This window comes from Maylandia zebra, linkage group LG17 (assembly GCF_041146795.1).
Source record: "Maylandia zebra isolate NMK-2024a linkage group LG17, Mzebra_GT3a, whole genome shotgun sequence".
Classification (NCBI taxonomy): Eukaryota; Metazoa; Chordata; class Actinopteri; order Cichliformes; family Cichlidae; genus Maylandia; species Maylandia zebra.
Window position 1 is genome coordinate 31,039,167 of NC_135183.1, and position 18,190 is coordinate 31,057,356.

The following is an 18,190-nucleotide window of genomic DNA, read 5'->3' on the forward strand; positions in this document are numbered from 1 at the left end:
GAGCACTCAACACAGACAGCATCGTCAGAAGAAAAGTTGATAGAATAAATAAAAAAATTTGTATTGTTCGATACATATGTGTACCGAACCAAAAGCACTGTATCGAACGGTTCAATATCGATACGAGTATTGTTGCACTCCTAATATATATATAACATGACCAGGCCCACGTCATATCAAATTCAGCTCTATGTGGCTCTAAAGAAGTCACAACTTTAACAAAAACACACGTTGTGCGTGTATAGCATCTGTATGTGTGTCAAAGAAGTACCTGTGTTTACACTGTGCCACTAACGTGTGAAATAACTACCACCAAATGGTGTATTACACATGTCTGTCTAGACACATAAATACATAGAGCACATACAGAGTAAACAGGGTTAACATTTGCAACATGGAGGCAAAACAGTGTAGCCGTCAGTTACATTTTTCGTTATTTGTTCCTGTAAACTTCAATGATTGTGCCCATATATATATATATATTTTTTTTTTTGCCTGTGTTTCCTATTAGGAGAAATGTGTCCTAATATTTATTTATTACTCTTCTCTTGGCACTTGGGTGTCAAACTTTTGTGTCTCCTCACTGCAGGGACAGAATGAGCTGCTGGTCATGATAGCATTAGTGTGTTATGCTTTTTTAGTTTTTTTTTAAACTAGCTTGCTTATATATTTACAAGTAAAAATAAAAGTAAAGCCAGTAAACACTTTTTTACTTTGCCTCAATTCTGTTCTCAGCATTGGATCAGTTTTTTACTGTATCTTTACAGTATGCAACCAACAAAGCTCACACTGAAAAACACATGACGAAACCCCCAAATCAAACGAGATGACAGCGTATTTTCATTTTTTTTGTTTTAAATGTATATTTGAGTTATGTACCTTTGTTTCTGTTGTTTTAATTGTTTCATTATAACTAACTCAAGGTCATAAGCAGCCTAAGCTGTGCATTGAAACACTATGTGTGCACTATGAAACATGGCACGCTCCTTAACCTCACACCCAGGTGTTCCCCCTTTCTGCTCCAGGTCAAACTTGGCACTGGGCGGTCAACACATTTTCTTGTCTTTCCTGAGTCTATCCCGGTACACAGCGATACTCATCATGTTACGCCGCCTCCTTCATACTTCTGTTTATGTCTTCCACCTTCATAACATCGGTGCCCTTCTTGTAAGGACGTTCTCACTCTGTGAGACACATGCAAAGCTGGGACATTTGGATAAAGGCATGTCCAGGTACTGTGCTTCTTTTCTTTACATAGTCTAAGTCAGCCTTGAGCTTGTATTTTGTGATTACTAGTCTATTTATATATGTAACAGAAATCATCATGCATAGAAGTAACATGCTTTGCAGCTTGAGGTTATTTTTAGCAAAGTAAGGGGATTAAAATCAGGCCAGGTTTGTCAGGTTGGATTAACATTTGGGAGACTTCTATGCTGGAGTTATTAGAGAAAAAATTTGATCCATGCTAGTACTGACACTGATAGATGTGCAGAATTAAAAACAGCCTTGACATATTCATGAATACAGTACAGTAACTAAAGAAAGTGTAGTAGCCACTCAGAAAAAAGTAGACATTATGCACAGAACTGTGCTCTGAGCATCTTAGTGAAATATGCACTATACTGATTATATATTAATATTGTGGGGTATGAGTGTTTCTTTTGTTTATGTTCTGTTTTTAAGGCAGGTTAAAGGATGGTTTCAGTTGCACAAAGCAGCAGAAGATGTGTGCTGTTGCTTCTCTTTCGTACCCGGTCAATCTTTCCCATCTCTTTCTTCACATTAGCGTTAGCAGCCCTGACGGCGCCAAAAACCGTGGCACTTCCTGCTGCTGACATTAACAAATCAATCTTAATCCTGCCTGCTACCATTTCCACTCTTTCAGTGGAAAAATCTTACAGCGTATCACAGTCCTACTCAACCTTCTCTTCTCCTGCACGTACCCCACAAACTTTGTCAAAACTCCCAATCAAGACTGACTCAAATGCCAAGTCCTCTACCTCTGAAACATCAGTTCAACTCATCAACCCAGCACCCCACAGAGATGTTGCAAACTCACCTATAACTTCTAAAAATATCCATCCGTTTGGCAAAGAGGTCTCTCCTAGTCCTTATTCAGGCCATTGTCGCCACACATTTTTCTATCCTGTTCAACCCCTAAAACAAATTTCATGGTTGCCATCTAACCCCTGCAAACATCTGAATTTGTCCCACAAAGCTACAGCACCTTTTTTGCACAAACACTCTCAATCACCTCACACCAAGAGCTGCCTGTATCCTCTTTCTACTGGAAAAGTTCATCTTCAACTTGCAAAAACTTCTAAAACTCAATCTCCTTTGCCACCAGCCTCACTGTCTCCCCTTTCCAACTCAACCTCACCTCAAAGTGCTTTAAAAAAGCGTCTGGCCCCTCTTCCAGTGTCACCCCTTTCCGCAGCTTTAACCTTCAAAACAACACTGCCTGCCCTTTCTAAAACATCACCCCTCCTTCCCTACAACACCACTTCATCTCCTCCGGAAGCAACAACCCCTCGCCTTGCACCTGCCCATCTTCCCCACACCGTAGGCCCGCTGTTTGAACACCAGCCATTCATTGTTACTTGGAATATCCCTGATCTAGTGTGTAAAAGGTATAACATCTCACTGGACACCTCAGCCTTTAAAGGAGTGGCCACACCTGCCAAGGTAAGAGTGAAAAGATGATGGATAATCAGCAGCTGTTGTGTTTTTATACAACCTTTAGGAGGTTATAAAACTGTCTTAAAAGACAAACTTATTTATGAGTAGTGGAGATAAGTTTATTGGGTCTTGTTCCTGCTGCAGGTTCCAGGGCAGTTTCTGTCTCTGTTCTACACAGATCGACTGGGTCTTTATCCACACATAGACCTCAAAAGTAGGAAAGAATTCTACGGCGGGATCCCTCAGAGAGCTAACCTGAAAGCCAGCTTGGAAAAGGCCAGAGCAGATATTAACTACTACATCCCATCCATGTAAGTAGGCCAGAGTATACTGTCTTTGCCCCTAGTGACACATTAAATGCTGATATTGACCTCCATCACCCTCCTCATTCCTTCCAGGACAAACCGAGGCCTGGCTGTGATAGACTGGGAGGAATGGCGCCCCCTATGGGACAGAAATTGGGGAACCAAAAGAATCTACCAGACTTTGTCAGTGGCCCATGTAATGCAGGCTAATCTCTCCCTCTCAGTACAGCAGGCCACAGTAAAAGCCAAACAGCAGTTTCAGGTCAGAGCGCTTTGCTTGAGGCTTAATGATAAATTATATACAATACAGAGCTCAGAGCACCTATTAATTATTCATGCCATCATTCCTTCACTCCTGGCTTTCTTCCTCTTAGGAGGCAGCAAGGAATCTTATGTCAGGGATGTTGGCCTTGGGCAGAGCTATGAGACCCAACTATCTTTGGGGCTTCTACTTGTTCCCCAACTGCTATAATTATGGCTGGAAGGACCAGCACTACACAGGCCAGTGCTCCAAGGAGGTGAGGGGGCAAAATGATGAGCTGCTCTGGCTATGGGAGTCAAGCACAGCCCTTTACCCCTCTGTTTACTTGCAGGTTGGTGATTCTCCTATATGGATGACATACTTCTAATATTATTATTTTAAGTATTTATTTATTTAGTATTTATTTATTTATTGTCATTGTCAAGAACAATGAAATTGCGTTTGGGGCTTCCATACAACCCCCCCAAAAAAGAAGAAAATAATAAATACCCCTTAAAACCCAAGTGTACATATTTAACCCAGTGTGACTCCAATGCAATAAGACAATCCTTAGCAATAATGTTCGTAGAAATTCAGACAAAGACCTGAGAAACATGACAAAATACAACAATGCAACCCATTCAATATTATTGTACTGTGAGATATGATATCAGATATGATAGTTATCTATTTAAGAAAGAGGGGGGGGGGGGGGGGCAGGAGGGGGAAGAGAATAAAGATATGATGCACCAATGCAGACCAGTTCATTGCTATTAAGAAGTTGGATATGGTTATTGTCCGTGAGAGGGGGGCAGAGAGTTCAGGAGCCTCACAGCCTGTGGATACGGGCTGTTGGCCAGTCTGGATGTTCTGGCCTGTATAGACCTGTACCTTCTCCCTGAGGGCAGCAGATGGAAAAGGTGGCGCGCAGGGTTAAGCGGTAATTTTCCCTGAATCTGTTTCAGACCTCTCTAGCAGACAATCCAAAAGCCGCTCTGATGGTGAGAAACCGCGTCCAGGAGGCTTTGAGGGTGTCTGCCCTTCCTGGATGGAGTGCTACTGCACCCGTGTTCGTTTACATGCGTCCTGTTTTTGTTGATGACAACAAACGCTTCCTCAGCCAGGTAACAAAGACTATTTAAATGTGGATTTGTTTAACACTTTATTCATAGGCACATTACGTAATAGTCTGCAGCATGACTTTCTGACCTGGTTGGGATGTTCTTGGGAGGCATTTGCAAATGACAAGCACTAAGCATACAAATTAAATGACTTTGCAGCTTAAACAGATTGCATCTTTTCCAGTAACTCATTAGAGAGTAAATGCAAGCACACTTGACTAGATTACATCTTACATCTTAGGTTACTTTATACATCCCTAGAGTGGAGTGTTTCCAGCCAGGAGGTCCAGTTTTAAGGGGAGTTCAGTTTCTTTGGTGTAACAACATCCTTCTCAGGTGGTAACCACCACACGATGTTGTAATCCTTATCTTCTGTTCTCATTTGTGTGAGCATGCTGCAAAAAACCTCAACTCAAAACCATGATGCAATTCTTTGCAAACCTTTTTAGTTTAAAAAGTGCAGAGAAAGCAAAAATTCTCCAGCATTTTTCACCAACACTGGGGCGCTCAACAGTTTGGGCATCATTTGCCATATTTTTAATTTCATAATGTCCGAAATGCTTTCAATGATGGCAGGTATAGGCCAGTTTAGCACCTGGACTGCTTTGCTAACAATCAAGTACTATATAGAACACTAATTTGATAATGGTAATTTTCATACCAGTAAAATCTTTTTTAGGGAGGTTTAAGGACATCTCTGTAAACGGTAAACAGTAAAATTCAATGTGTTTTAAAACCTCTTTAAAAACTGAAAATTGCTTAACTTTGAAACAGCTCAACATTCATCAAATCTAATCTTACATTTTTAAATATTGGCTCAGTCTTTTTACATGTGTAACGAACAATTAGTGAAGATGATTAACTATTTGCGTCCAGGGGGATCTGATCAGCACCGTCGGGGAGAGTGTGGCAGTGGGGGCATCTGGCGCTGTGCTATGGGGAGCCAGCGGTGACTATGATGACCAGGTAACATCACACCACAGGCCTCCATTGGACTGCTGAAAGATATAACAATGTATTGATGTCAGTCAGACGGAACAAGACAAAGACTTTAATTAGACGATACAGGAAGCGGTTTATCTCTTCAGCAACTGACAATATCTGCTGAGTGATTGTGGCGGCTGGTTTAGCAACCACAATAGTTAATCCACAACAGCAAAGCCTAAATTAAGCAATGATGGTACATTTAACTGGATGTTTAAATTGCTCTGACAGAGACCTCAGCATGTAATTAATATTCTTGTAGTTGCATATCTTAATTGCCTTTTATTACATATTACATGCTGTTAAATAACTTTATTACACGTCCTTAGTGTCTGCTATTCAGTGCATTAGGCTTTTTATAGCTGCAAGATATTTTTTGTTAATTCTGCCTGTTCTGCAGTTAATGAACTTCTTACTCCACACATTACAAACCTATCAAAACAATACTCTCAGTCAGGAATAGCTGGTTTTCTAATATGTAAATATGCTAGTTTGTTTTCTGTTGATTATATCAAAAGGTAATACCACTGATACAGTTAGCAGCTGCTTAGCTTATCACAAATATTAGATTTGTAACATTACAGATCTATCAAAATAGTGCTCTCACACAGGAACAACTGTACAGTACATTTTATAATATGTATGCTAGTTCAGCCCGTTCTCACTCCCGAGGCGTAACATGCCGACGTTTTGTCGGCGATTTGAAGAAAAAGAGCGAACATGTGTAGATTGAGTCCATACGGTTGTCATATTTCCTCATTTTTCTGAAGTCGTCATTTAGGAACGTGGTGGGTAGCCGAAAACGTAATATGTTGACGATTTGGCACCTAGCGTAAAATGTTATGCTTTGGGAGTGAGAACGTGTTGGCTAGTTTGCTTGCTCTTGAATGTATAATGAGCCCTTAGTGCGCAGGGTGCCACCAGCCACCCGCACAGTGCAGAGATGGTCAGAGGAGAGCGAGGAGGCTCTTAAGGACTGTTTTGAGTCGACTGTGTGGGAGGTGATCTGTGACGACCATGGAGAGGACATCGACAGCCTTACTACATGCATTACTGACTATATTAATTTCTGTGTGGATAACACCGTACCTACCAGGACTGTACGGTGTTTCTCCAACAACAAACCTTGGATTACCCCAGAAATTAAAGCTGTCCTCAAGCAGAAGAGGAGGGCCTTCAAATCCAAAGACAAAGAGGAGTTGAAAAGGGTGCAGAGAGAGTTGAGGGGACTGATAAGGAATGGGAAGGAGAGCTACAGGCAGAAGATGGAGAACCAGCTTCAGCAAAACAACGTTGGTGAAGTCTGGAGAGGCCTCAGAACCATCTCAGGCCACAAACAGCAGAACTCTCTGCCTGGGAGGGATGTGAGGTGGGCAAATGAACTGAATCATTTCTTCAACAGATTTGATTCAACCATGAGACAGTCTACAACATCGGCTGCAGACTCACCCACCCCCACTGCTGCTGTTCCACCTCTGACACCTCAGACACTTCACACCTCCTCTATTCACCCTGCTCACTCCTCCCCACCCCCAACAACAGCATCCAATACACACTCAACACAAGGCTCCAGCCTGTCTCTCTCAACCACCCAGGTTAGGAGGGAACTGAGGAGGATTAATGGCAAGAAGGCAGCGGGCCCAGATGGCATCAGCTCGAGGGTCGTCAGGTCCTGCGCGGACCAACTGTGTGGGGTGTTGGAGCACCTCTTCAACCTGAGCCTGAGGTTGGGAAGCGTCCCACAGCTCTGGAAAACCTCCTGTGTTGTACCAGTGCCAAAGACTTCACGCCCCAAGGACCTCAACAGCTACAGGCCGGTGGCTCTGACATCCCACCTGATGAAGACCCTGGAGCGGTTGGTCCTGGCTCAGCTTCGGCGCCTAACAAGCTCATCACTGGACCCACTTCAGTTTGCCTACCAGCCTGGCATTGGCGCGGATGATGCCGTCATTCACCTCCTACATCGTTCCCTCGCTCACCTGGAGACCGCTGGAAGCACTGTGAGAATCATGTTCTTTGATTTCTCCAGTGCCTTCAACACTATTCTTCCCTCGGTTCTGAAGGACAAGCTGGAGAACTCTGGAGTGGACCATCACCTCACTACCTGGATTTTGGACTACCTCACCGACCGACCACAGTATGTGAGGACTCAGGGCTGTGTGTCGGACAGGGTCGTCTGCAGTACGGGGGCCCCACAGGGAACGGTTCTGGCTCCGTTCCTCTTCACCATCTACACTGCAGACTTCTCCCACAATTCCACCCAGTGCTTCCTGCAGAAGTTCTCTGATGACTCTGCAATAGTCGGCCTCATCACTGATGGGGACGACAAGGAGTACAGAGGACTGACTCAAGACTTTGTGGACTGGTGCCAGCTGAACTACCTCCAGATCAACGCCAGTAAAACCAAGGAGCTGGTGGTAGACTTCCGCAGGCACAAGCATTCTCCACTGCAACCACTGAACATCCAGGGTATGGACATTGAGGCTGTGGACAGCTACAGGTACCTTGGTGTTCATCTGAACAACAGACTGGACTGGACTCATAACTCAGACGCCCTCTACAGGAAAGGGCAGAGCAGGCTGTACCTGCTGCGGAGACTCAGGTCGTTTGGGGTGGAGGGCCCACTCCTGAAGACCTTCTATGACTCTGTGGTGGCTTCTGCTATCTTTTATGGTGTGGTCTGCTGGGGCGGCAGCATCTCTGCTGGGGACAGGAAGAGACTGAACAGGGTGATCCGAAGGGCCAGCTCTGTTCTAGGATGCCCTCTGGACCCAGTGGAGGTGGTGAGTGACAGGAGAATGGCGGCTAAGCTGTCATCCCTGTTGGACAACGTCTCCCACCCCATGCAGCAGACTGTGACAGCACTGAGCAGCTCCTTCAGTGGGAGACTGCGGCACCCACGGTGTGGGACGGAGAGATTTCGCAGGTCTTTCCTCCCCACTGCTGTCAGACTCCACAACAAAGACTTTAACTGAACAAACACACACATCCACACATGTGCAATAACACTAAGTGCAATAATCTTTTCTGGCATCGTTGTATTTTTACTCAGTTGTATATAGCATTCGTATTCTATTTTTATCTTATTGTATATTTTTATTCTATTTTATTCTACTGTATATAGTATATTATTTTATTCTATTCTGTACAGCTGTGTACTGTATTTATTCTTATTGTATTCTAATTTTTGCGTCATAACTTTTGCACTGTCCACTTCCTGCTGTGACAAAACAAATTTCCCACGTGTGGGACTAATAAAGGTTATCTTATCTTATCTTATCTTATAAAACAGTGACACTGCTGCTACAGTTAGCAGCTGCTTAGCTTAATTCTCTGCAGAAACAAACTTGCCAGATCTAGCCTTGTGAAATTTTTGCATTAAGTCAACATAAAGTAAGAAAATCAATAACATCCTATGCCTCATTAGAATTAATCTGTCCATGTTATTGAACCACTCCAATAAACGTCAACCGATATAGTGTCTTCAGTCTGGTCTTAACAAAACTGACCTAACACCACCGCCACCGTAGCCCACTAATGTCATTTAGTAATCATTAAGGCTAGCTAAGCAAAGCTAAGCTAGCTTTAGTCTTGTTTTTAAGGAATAGGTATGCAAGTGGTATTGATCAGTTTTTTTTTTCACGTGGACATGTTAATACAATTCACGGTCACTGAATTATTGTGATGCTGTCCTCTGTTTTAGGCGACACAATTGTGGTCAGAAGTTTAAGGTACATGCACACATCACGGGCATGAATATCATTGTAATTTTGAACTTTTAATGGTCTCTCTGAACTGTTCTTTTTCCACGGTGGAAAGGGAGAACAGCATACATGTTCAGTGACGTTAAAAAACAAGAATTTGCGTACACAAGTTTACATTTATTTTGCCTAAAAGCTGGACCAGGAAACCATCTAATTTAAATAAATTCTACCAATAATGCCAAGAAGAGTGGTCAAATAACCAGCAAGAATTATACCAGAAGCTTGTTGATCGCTACTGAAAGGATCTGGTTGAGGTGCAACTTGCTAAGGAATATTTTACCAAATATTACTGGGGATGTATCTATTGTAGTCTGGAAAAAGAACAGTTGAAAGAAGTCATAAAAAGCCTGAACTTACCGTGACATTCATGCCCACGATGAGTGCATGTAAATTTGTGTCCACAACTATAGTGATCTTATTTATTCCTCTCTCTATTTCTCCTCTCCAGCTTTCTTGTGAAGCCCTCTCCTTCTACCTCACCTCCACCCTGAATCCTTACATCACCAATGTCACGACAGCTGCCCAGCTGTGCAGCGACTTCCTGTGCCGAGGAAATGGCCGCTGTGTCAGAAAAAACTACAAGTCCAGCCATTACCTCCACCTAAACCCTGAAAGTTTCAGGGTTGTGAATACTCAGAAACGCTACTTTGTTCTAGGAAGTCCAAGCTTGGCAGACCTGAAGTCTTTAAGCAGGAGATTTAACTGTCAGTGCTACAAAGGACTGAAATGCACTCCTAGGACATACAAAGAGCTTGCCAAGGCCCTGATGTTCAGTGTTAAGCGAGGGCAGTACCAGAACTCCCCCACTCTGAGAAAAGTTGGATTAGATGACACCGAGCAGGCCAGCACCGCTAAAGATAAAGTTAATAAGAACTTTAATGCAGCTGACAATTAAATTTGGTGGTTACAAACTAAATTGTTAGTCTGGTCTAGAACCCAGAATCAAACTTCTACTCGCATAGAAGATGAGCTTATAGTCATCTTCTATAGTATAAATATATATATATATATATATATATATATATATATATATATATATATATGTATATATATATATACTGCTACCTTTTGCTGTGTCAGTAAAAAACGACTCAGTAAGCATAGGGCTACTTCATGTACTATGAATAAAACCACTGACAGAATCTATAAACTACAAGCACAATACCAAATCACAGATGTGTCACCTGTGCCTGACAATATTACAGCCAGTTGGTATTTGAATATGATTTGACTGCATATGCAAATGGAAAAAAAAGAAAAACTGCAGCAGTTTTTTATTTCTTTCTCTGCAATGACAAAGTACTGAATGAATGAAAACATTTTTCATTTTAAATTCTCAGTAATTTATTTAATTTATCTCGGCTCTTTTAAAAATATGTCTGTGTATGCAAATGTATAGCGAATATAATTTGTGTGAGAAAAATAAACATGAATCACCAGACGCACTGACCTTTATTCCAGTTTAGATCGTTGTCAGTGGCTTTTGATTGCTTGAGAGAAAAGGTCTGACAAGCAGTGGATTATTTAAGTCTATAAATGACAAATGAGGAAAGTGCTGGAAACATTCCTCAGAGAAAGTTGCCTGTACTTCTATGACAGCATTACACATAGCACCACAGAGTTGCTGTAGATTTATCATTCGATCGCATTCCAGAGGTGCTGTTGGATTGAAATACGGTGGCTGTGAAAGCCATTTCAGTTCAACAGAGCACCTGTCATGTTCAAGAAAACATTTTGAGATGATTTGAGCTTTGCGAAATAGCATGTTGTCCGGCTGGAAGAAGCCATCAAAAGATTGGTGGTCATAAAGGGTCTTTCTCGGATCAAAAAAGCAGCAAGTACTTGGATCAGGATGCTTTTATATTGATTATGCCAGATTCTGAACTTACAATCAAATGTTGAAGCAGAATTCGAAGCTCATCAGAACAAGTAATGTTTTTCCAACCTTCTACTGTCTAATTTTGGCGAGTCCATGCAAAATGTAGCCTCAATTTCCTGTTCTTAGCTGAGGAGCGGTACAAAATGTGGTCAATCAAGTGGTTATTTGAATTATTGTTGCCTTCCTATGAGCTCAAACCAGCCTTGCCATTTCCTCTGACCTCTGACATCAACAAGTCATTTTCACCCAGAGAATTGCCGCTAACGGGTACCAACAAACAACTTACATTCAAAGAGTCACTTAAATCATCTTTCTTCCCCATTCTAACGGTCAGTTTAAACTCTCTGTCACCATGTCTACTTGTCTGAATGTACTGAGCTGCTGCCATGTGATTGTCGGATTAGACATTTGGATTAATGAGGACATAAACAGATATGTAATGTGGCGACTATTAGAGAAATATCAATTAATGGAATTTCCCGCTGGTCTAGTAAAGTTTTAAGGACCATATTATAATGTTTTATTATTCAGGTGTTGGAAAGGAAGTTGCCATAATAATCAAGCCAACTGTTCAGTTTCACTTCCTAGTATTAGATACCAAAAGATATGTTGAAAATGCATGTTCATTTTTATAAACAGCAGTCACAGATTACTTCTGATTGAACGTGTTAATGAGGCTTGGTGTATGTTGCTCCCATTGTGATTTACAGTAAATATTGTAGGTCACTGGTGTATTCACTCAGAGTCCTCTGGGTGGTGTGTGTGATGTCTAAATGTTCGTATTTGCTTATGTCACAATGATCTCCATGGTGTCGCGGAGAGAAAGAGAGGGAGTGAGAAAGTGAACACAACTATACAAAAAACCCCAGCATCACATAACTAAAATTTTAAATGAATTACATTGCTTTTTTGCAATTTTCTCTGTCTTATTTGATTTATATCAGTGCTAACTCAACCAGAAAGCAGTAATTACAGATAACACACATATTATCAGGTTGTGCCAGGAACTATTATCTTATGCACTAAAGAAAATGATTTGCAGCCATAAAACCAAGATTGTCTTGATTCTGTTGCTTGTGTGCCTGGATCTGCTGAGATTTGTTCAAGCTTGTGGTATGGAAAACTACAAGTATTTCCTATAGTTACCAGTGTCTGGCAGACCTTTTTTGTTCCTAGCCTTTTAGCAGAATGCAAACACCAAGTCAGTAAATAAAAAGAAACCGCACCCTCCACAGGGCAAAACCTCTGTATAAGGGTTTGATTTACCCTTTCACTTTACGCCTGGACTGCTTTTAACTTTTAACCTTGACTCTTCAACAGGAAGTAAATATTTCCATAGATATGGTGTAATTGCGCCTCTGCTGAATAATGCAAATGTTAAAGAAATGAAGGAATACCAGCTGCGTCACAGGAAAATTGTATTTTTATTTAAAATTCTAAGTCATACAGTACATGCCATTGCAAGTTAGAGATATTTTTTTTTAGTTATTGTGCAATTTCTTTCAAACGTTCTTTTTTTTTTTATAGCTTTTTAAAAGTAGTTTGGTCATTTTTTTAAAATCTTCAAAAAGTGCACAGCCAAACACGAAAGTTAAGTATGATTAAAATACAGTTATTCTGTCATGGAAAAAAACTGTAAGTTGTACAAAGTTATTCATGTGGGACAGAGTGTAAATGTTTAAGAACACCAGTGTAGCTGCCAGGTTAAACAAGGAAAAAAAATCAGTAGCCAAAGTATTAGGCTGAGTAGGGTTCAGTTCAGCTCTCAGTGCTAATCATATCAGTAGAATTTCAAAGGGCTTTAAAACTAAAAAAACAATTAATATGAATATTTGTTAATAAACAAAATAATAAAATAAAGCACCTGTGCAAAGTATGCTTCTAAATTTGTATAGACAAAAAATAATTTGTCACCTAAATAATCAATCAATCCCAGAGAAGATCATCGTGTTTCTAATTCTAAGTGCAAAGTGACTGATTCTAATATTTTAATGGTGTTCAAAAAGGTCACAGAGCAGAATCATTTCTTTGCAGTTCATTGAAGCATATTACTTCTAATGAGGCAGCATAGGAGGTTAATATCTAGAGAATATAGATGATACAGGTGATACATATAGGTGACTGGCTGCTACAGTATGTTGGTGAACCGGTATGGCCTATATTATATCAATATTATATTAACCCATATATCACTAAGTCACATATTTTGTATATCAATAAAAAAATCAATATTGACATTGGCCCCCAAAATCCATTTTCAGTCAGGCACTTCCTTTCGACCCACAATTGTAGCACTTGCAGATAAAAAGCTGAGTTTTTTTTGTGTCGCTTGGACTCAGTTTGCGCAGGAAGGCACTCGAGCAAATCAGTGTTTGGGTCATGAAAAAGAAACTGCAACATCATGTCTCCTCATAATCATTTAGCTACGGATTCCTTTGCTACATATACCACTGGGTTTATATCAACTCTAAGAATTGCCATGCATTGCTCTGTGATCATGTTAACAAGCTGAGTGGATGCAGTTTGTTTTGAAATGTTAAGGAGTCGAATAAAAAGGTGAAAAATTAACAGATGACTCTGTCTTAAAAATACTGACTTTGGAATATTAGTTGATACATGTGAGTTAATGAATAAAAGAAAGCTTTACTGGTATTTTAGCATGCAGATAGGACACTTAAAGCATGCTGATGTATAGGTGAATAACGTAAGCGATCAAATCCAAAACACATCTGCCATATGTGAAGAACGGGAAATCAGTCACTGCAATCCATACAAAACGGAATCTTCACACTTTCAAAGTCATGAGGACATGTAAAAGTTGTTCATGTTACAACTGTATTTTCCACTAAATGGGTAAAAACGGCAGTAATTGAATTTAAACAGTTAGGGTCCAAAGTTTTGAATTCCTTGCTATACCCTAAAATATCAGGCAGAGCAGAATAAAAGCACAGGTAACGAGGGTTAGGGTTGACTCGTAACTTCCAGAAGTTATTACCTCCACAGAAAATCTTGCTGAACACACCAATCTTCACCAGCCTGAAGAAAATGAAACGTATTAAAAAATCTGATAGTATTTTATAATACAGAGCGCAGCTAAGAGAGCAATAACTCTAGAATTAGAATTGGTATGCCAATGTATTTTATCTGAAATGACAATGTTATTATATTAATCTAGATATAATTAGTAGTAGACTCATTAGAATTAGGGGTAATAATTCAAGCTTTTACAGGGAAGAAGAAATAATTATACTGTATATAATTTTAGGTACTGCATGAATGATAGTGGTAAACCCACAAATGATAATTATTTACCTATAAGTACTTAGCAGTAGATAAACTAGAATTAGAGCTAAAAAGTCAAGTTTTTACAGGAAAGAAGAAATAATTATAATTTTAAGTAGTCTATTATGTCCAGGTATTTTCTTTTTCTCTGAGTTTAACCATCCTGTACTGTAAATATGCTGTACTTTTTGCATTTTTTTCTGGATTATATTCAATTTTCCATTTATATTACCTATAAAAGTACCTTTCCCACTTAGAAGAAAAAACTAAAAGTTGCAAATACTGCAGGCCACACAGGTGGCCCATGTGATCTTTTAACAATAGAGTAATCGGGCTGGTGTTTACTTTTCCTTGGAGTCCAACCTAGAAACAAAATTTCAATCCTATCACACTAGTATCAATCCAACACCAATACTAGCTTCGGTATTATATCTAACAGTATTTGGATTGATCCGCCCACTTATACTCTGAGGCACACCAATGCAATTCACAATGTCAATATAAAAAGTAGAGCATAAATATAGAATAACATTTGGATCTTTTTTTGTTCACTAAAATAGATGGAAATAATACACTACTTAAAATGATTGATTTCTATCTCATTTCCTGTAAAATACCCAGATGTTGTGCACTACTTAAATTACAAATGCAGTACTTAAGAACATTTTTCTGCTTTCCTGTAAAAAAAAAAAAAGAGTTGAATTATTACCCTCTTATTCAAGTTTGTCTACATGTAAATTCCATTTAAGTCTATTACACCCTTGATCGTGGACTGTATTATAAAGTGCTACCAATATTTTGATATATGGACAAATGTTCATTTTTAGAAGGTGTAACGTAGACTCTGATTTTTGTTGTTTACTGCCTGATAATAAATAGATGTCCCTTATTAAATTAGTTGTATTTCTTCCTCACTTATATATTAGTTTACAACCATCAAACTTAGAATTAAAGTTGCTTTTTGTTTGGCTCCAGTTGTCCATTGACGTCTCCATTCTCTTCACTTAAATCATGCACATCTTTGGTGCACTTGATTCTCAGCAGGACATTGGACAGCACGTCCTGATAGAGACTCAAGCAGATCCACCCGGGCAGGTAGAGCAGGGTGATAAGTCCCATGAAGTTGTGAGGATAGTGGGAGTAATCCCACGAGCAAGCGTTAAACTGCCTCAGGACCAGACCCCACGAGAATTCCCACGTGTAGATGAAGCAGATGTAGATGGGGAGTCGTCGCCAGGACCCCCAGCCCAGGCTGAAGTGCAGGTAAAGGTAGAGCTTCTCCACCACGAAGCTGCAGCTTCCGTACATCAGGAAAGACCACAGGGACGTGTGACCGCTGAGGGTCCTGTCAGACTTCTCCACCAGGTTGAACAGAGAGGTGAAAAGGACCTCGTCCAGAAAGCCGTGCATCCCGAAGAATAAGAAGCGCGCAAAGCCGGGAAGACCGTGCGGGGGTCTGCCTTCCAGCTGGAGGTCAGCGGAGAATGATGGGCGATACTGTAGATGTGACAGCTCTCTGTGAAACACCTGAGAGAAGTAGAGAGCCAGGATGTAATGCACTACCAGCTGAGTCCCAGAAACCACCCTCACTTGCTCGGCCAAAGTGTTAATGTTCCCGATCAGAATCTGCAGCCCGATGTAGATGGACGGGTAGAAAACAAGATGAAACACCACAGGCCGACCTAGGAAGCACCTCTTCTGTGAGTAGATCTTTTCCAGCGCAAAATGGGTCAGCGAATGCATGATGCAAAGATACGGAGAGGAAAAGCCCATCAGCTTAGGGTCCCGTGAGTGCAAAAGCCCCTGTAAGGATGACAGCAGGACATCCAGAGTCACGCCGTGCATCCCGTAGAAGTAAAGCCGCATCCATCGCGGCAGTCCTCGCGGCGGCTCCGTCGCGTCCCCGGTGTCTGAGCCCGGTTCTTGCTGCTGGCGGAGCTTTCGTGCCGGTTTGAGGCCACCGTCCTGCTCTCCCGAACACACGCGAGCACCGTCGCGCCACCGACCGGCCATGATCACTCTGTGCGGAGAGCTCCAGCTGTCCCCTTCCTGTGCATTGTTTTCTTTTATGTTGTGCTGCAGACGCGCAGTGAGCGAGCTGCGACTAAAAGCATCTCCTGCAAGAGTACGGGATGCTGCGTTCACGTGCTCCCCAGAAGAAACAGTTTTCTGAGTACACTTTGACAGGGTTTTAGTTTTCCTACGTACCATAAATGTGCTGTTTACGCTTACTTTTTCTCATCAAGACGCCCTTTCCGCGGGCTGTACTTGAGGTTTAACTAATTTGTTTAGCGGATTTCCTTCCCGATAAGGCATTTGCAAATTCAACTTTGAAACTGAATTGTTTATACATGTTAATTACCCGCCAGTCTTCTCCTTTCCTTTGTGGGCACAGTGATATTTTTCAGCATAGTACATAAACGACAGCTGAATTACAGACCAGAATGAAGCCAGTGGTGGGATGTATGTCCTCGATGTGTGTTCTTTCTGTTGTTACAGCACGAATAAAACATGTACCCACTTATGAAAATATGTCACAGTAGGCCTACATTTTAAAAGGAATGCATTGGTTGCTTTAATTTACAAACTGTTTAAAAGAGATGTGAAAAAATGTACAGGTGTACATTCACATTCACTACAATGCAACACTGAAAATGTCATGAAGAACCCACATTTTCCAATATTTTGCAAGGAAAATAGGAAACGATTCCAGACATTTATTAAAACAGGTACAAACATACATAGAAATACAGTCTATAAGGCAAAAAACAAATAAATTAAAAAAAACCCGAACAAAACAAAAGCGGATTTTGTACAATTCTAATGAGCTTTAAAGTCACCATGACCACGTTTATTCTTCAACATACCCTGAACTCTCATAGGCAAGGTTCCTTGTAATTTAAGATGCCCCCATTTGTTATGTTTAGGCCTCCCACTTCTTATTTTTGTTTTCCACTTGTTTCAGTTTCCTCATTTTTTTAAAGGCCAAAATACAAACAATGCCAAGAAATCAGAATCAGAATACTTTATTGATCCCTAGGGGAAATTATTTTTTGTTACAGTGCTCCATTATAAACAAACATTAACAAAGACAGACAATACCCTAACTAAGAATAACACAATATATACAGGCATATATATACATAAAAGTCACTTATTAATAAATAGCTGAAAAAGAAGATGTGCAAGAAAAAGAACATGTGCAAGAAATGGCAGATTTGCAGCTTCTTGTTGGTTCAAAAATACTAATTTACGTCTGTAAAATGTGTCACTTTTCAAGGTTTATCTAAAAAAAAATGTAATAAATTACATGTTTCTGTGACAGACAGCTAAGTCCTTTATGTCTAGATAAAACACTGTCTCATCGCTTGACTTTGTTGCTTAATAGCTGATCAATTCACACATCAGTGTTTAGAGCCTTATAAAAGAAGTGTCCAGACACAAACTTTGAAAGACCATTAGGCCAGGGGTAGGAAACGTTAGTCCTCGAGAGCCGGTGTCCTGCAGGTTTTAGATCTCACCCTGGGTCACCACACCTGAATCAAATGATTAGTTCATTACCAGGCCTCTGGAGAACTTCAAGACATGTTGAGGAGCTAATTTAGCCATTTAAATCAGCTGTGTTGGATCAAGGACACATCTAAAACCTGCAGAACACCGGCTCTCGAGGCCTGGAGTTCCCTACCCCTGCCATTAGACTGTTGCTCAAGATCACTTTTAGAGAAATGAGGGGTGATCCAAGACTTTTGCACAACACTCCATTTGAACAATAATAGAATAAAATATGAAACCAACTGTATGCAACAAAAACGCTACAACCCACAGTCATGCTAGAAATTATAAATATGATGATCACGCAGTTTGATGCGCAGCCACTGATGTCAGTGAAGAAACACAGTGCTGATTTTGCACATTTCCAATAGCAGCTGAACGCA

At 40.7% G+C, this 18,190-nt stretch overlaps 2 protein-coding genes across 2 annotated transcripts; one reads left to right on the forward strand and one right to left on the reverse strand.

Annotated features, from left to right (window-relative positions):
* The first annotated feature begins 688 nt into the window (after positions 1 to 688).
* Positions 689 to 10,068, forward strand: LOC101470336 (hyaluronidase PH-20-like). Its single transcript, XM_076875872.1, has 8 exons — positions 689 to 1,232; positions 1,684 to 2,685; positions 2,824 to 2,990; positions 3,078 to 3,246; positions 3,359 to 3,577; positions 4,191 to 4,349; positions 5,223 to 5,312; positions 9,543 to 10,068. Exons 2-8 carry the CDS (start codon positions 1,696 to 1,698, stop codon positions 9,987 to 9,989), a joined length of 2,241 nt encoding a protein of 746 aa, XP_076731987.1. The 5' UTR covers positions 689 to 1,232; positions 1,684 to 1,695; the 3' UTR covers positions 9,990 to 10,068.
* Positions 10,069 to 12,384: 2,316 nt separating this feature from the next.
* Positions 12,385 to 16,372, reverse strand: tmem229a (transmembrane protein 229A). The gene has a single exon (XM_004560922.3). The coding sequence runs from the start codon at positions 16,266 to 16,268 to the stop codon at positions 15,204 to 15,206; it is 1,065 nt and encodes a 354-aa protein (XP_004560979.1). The 5' UTR covers positions 16,269 to 16,372; the 3' UTR covers positions 12,385 to 15,203.
* Between the last annotated feature and the right edge of the window lie 1,818 nt (positions 16,373 to 18,190).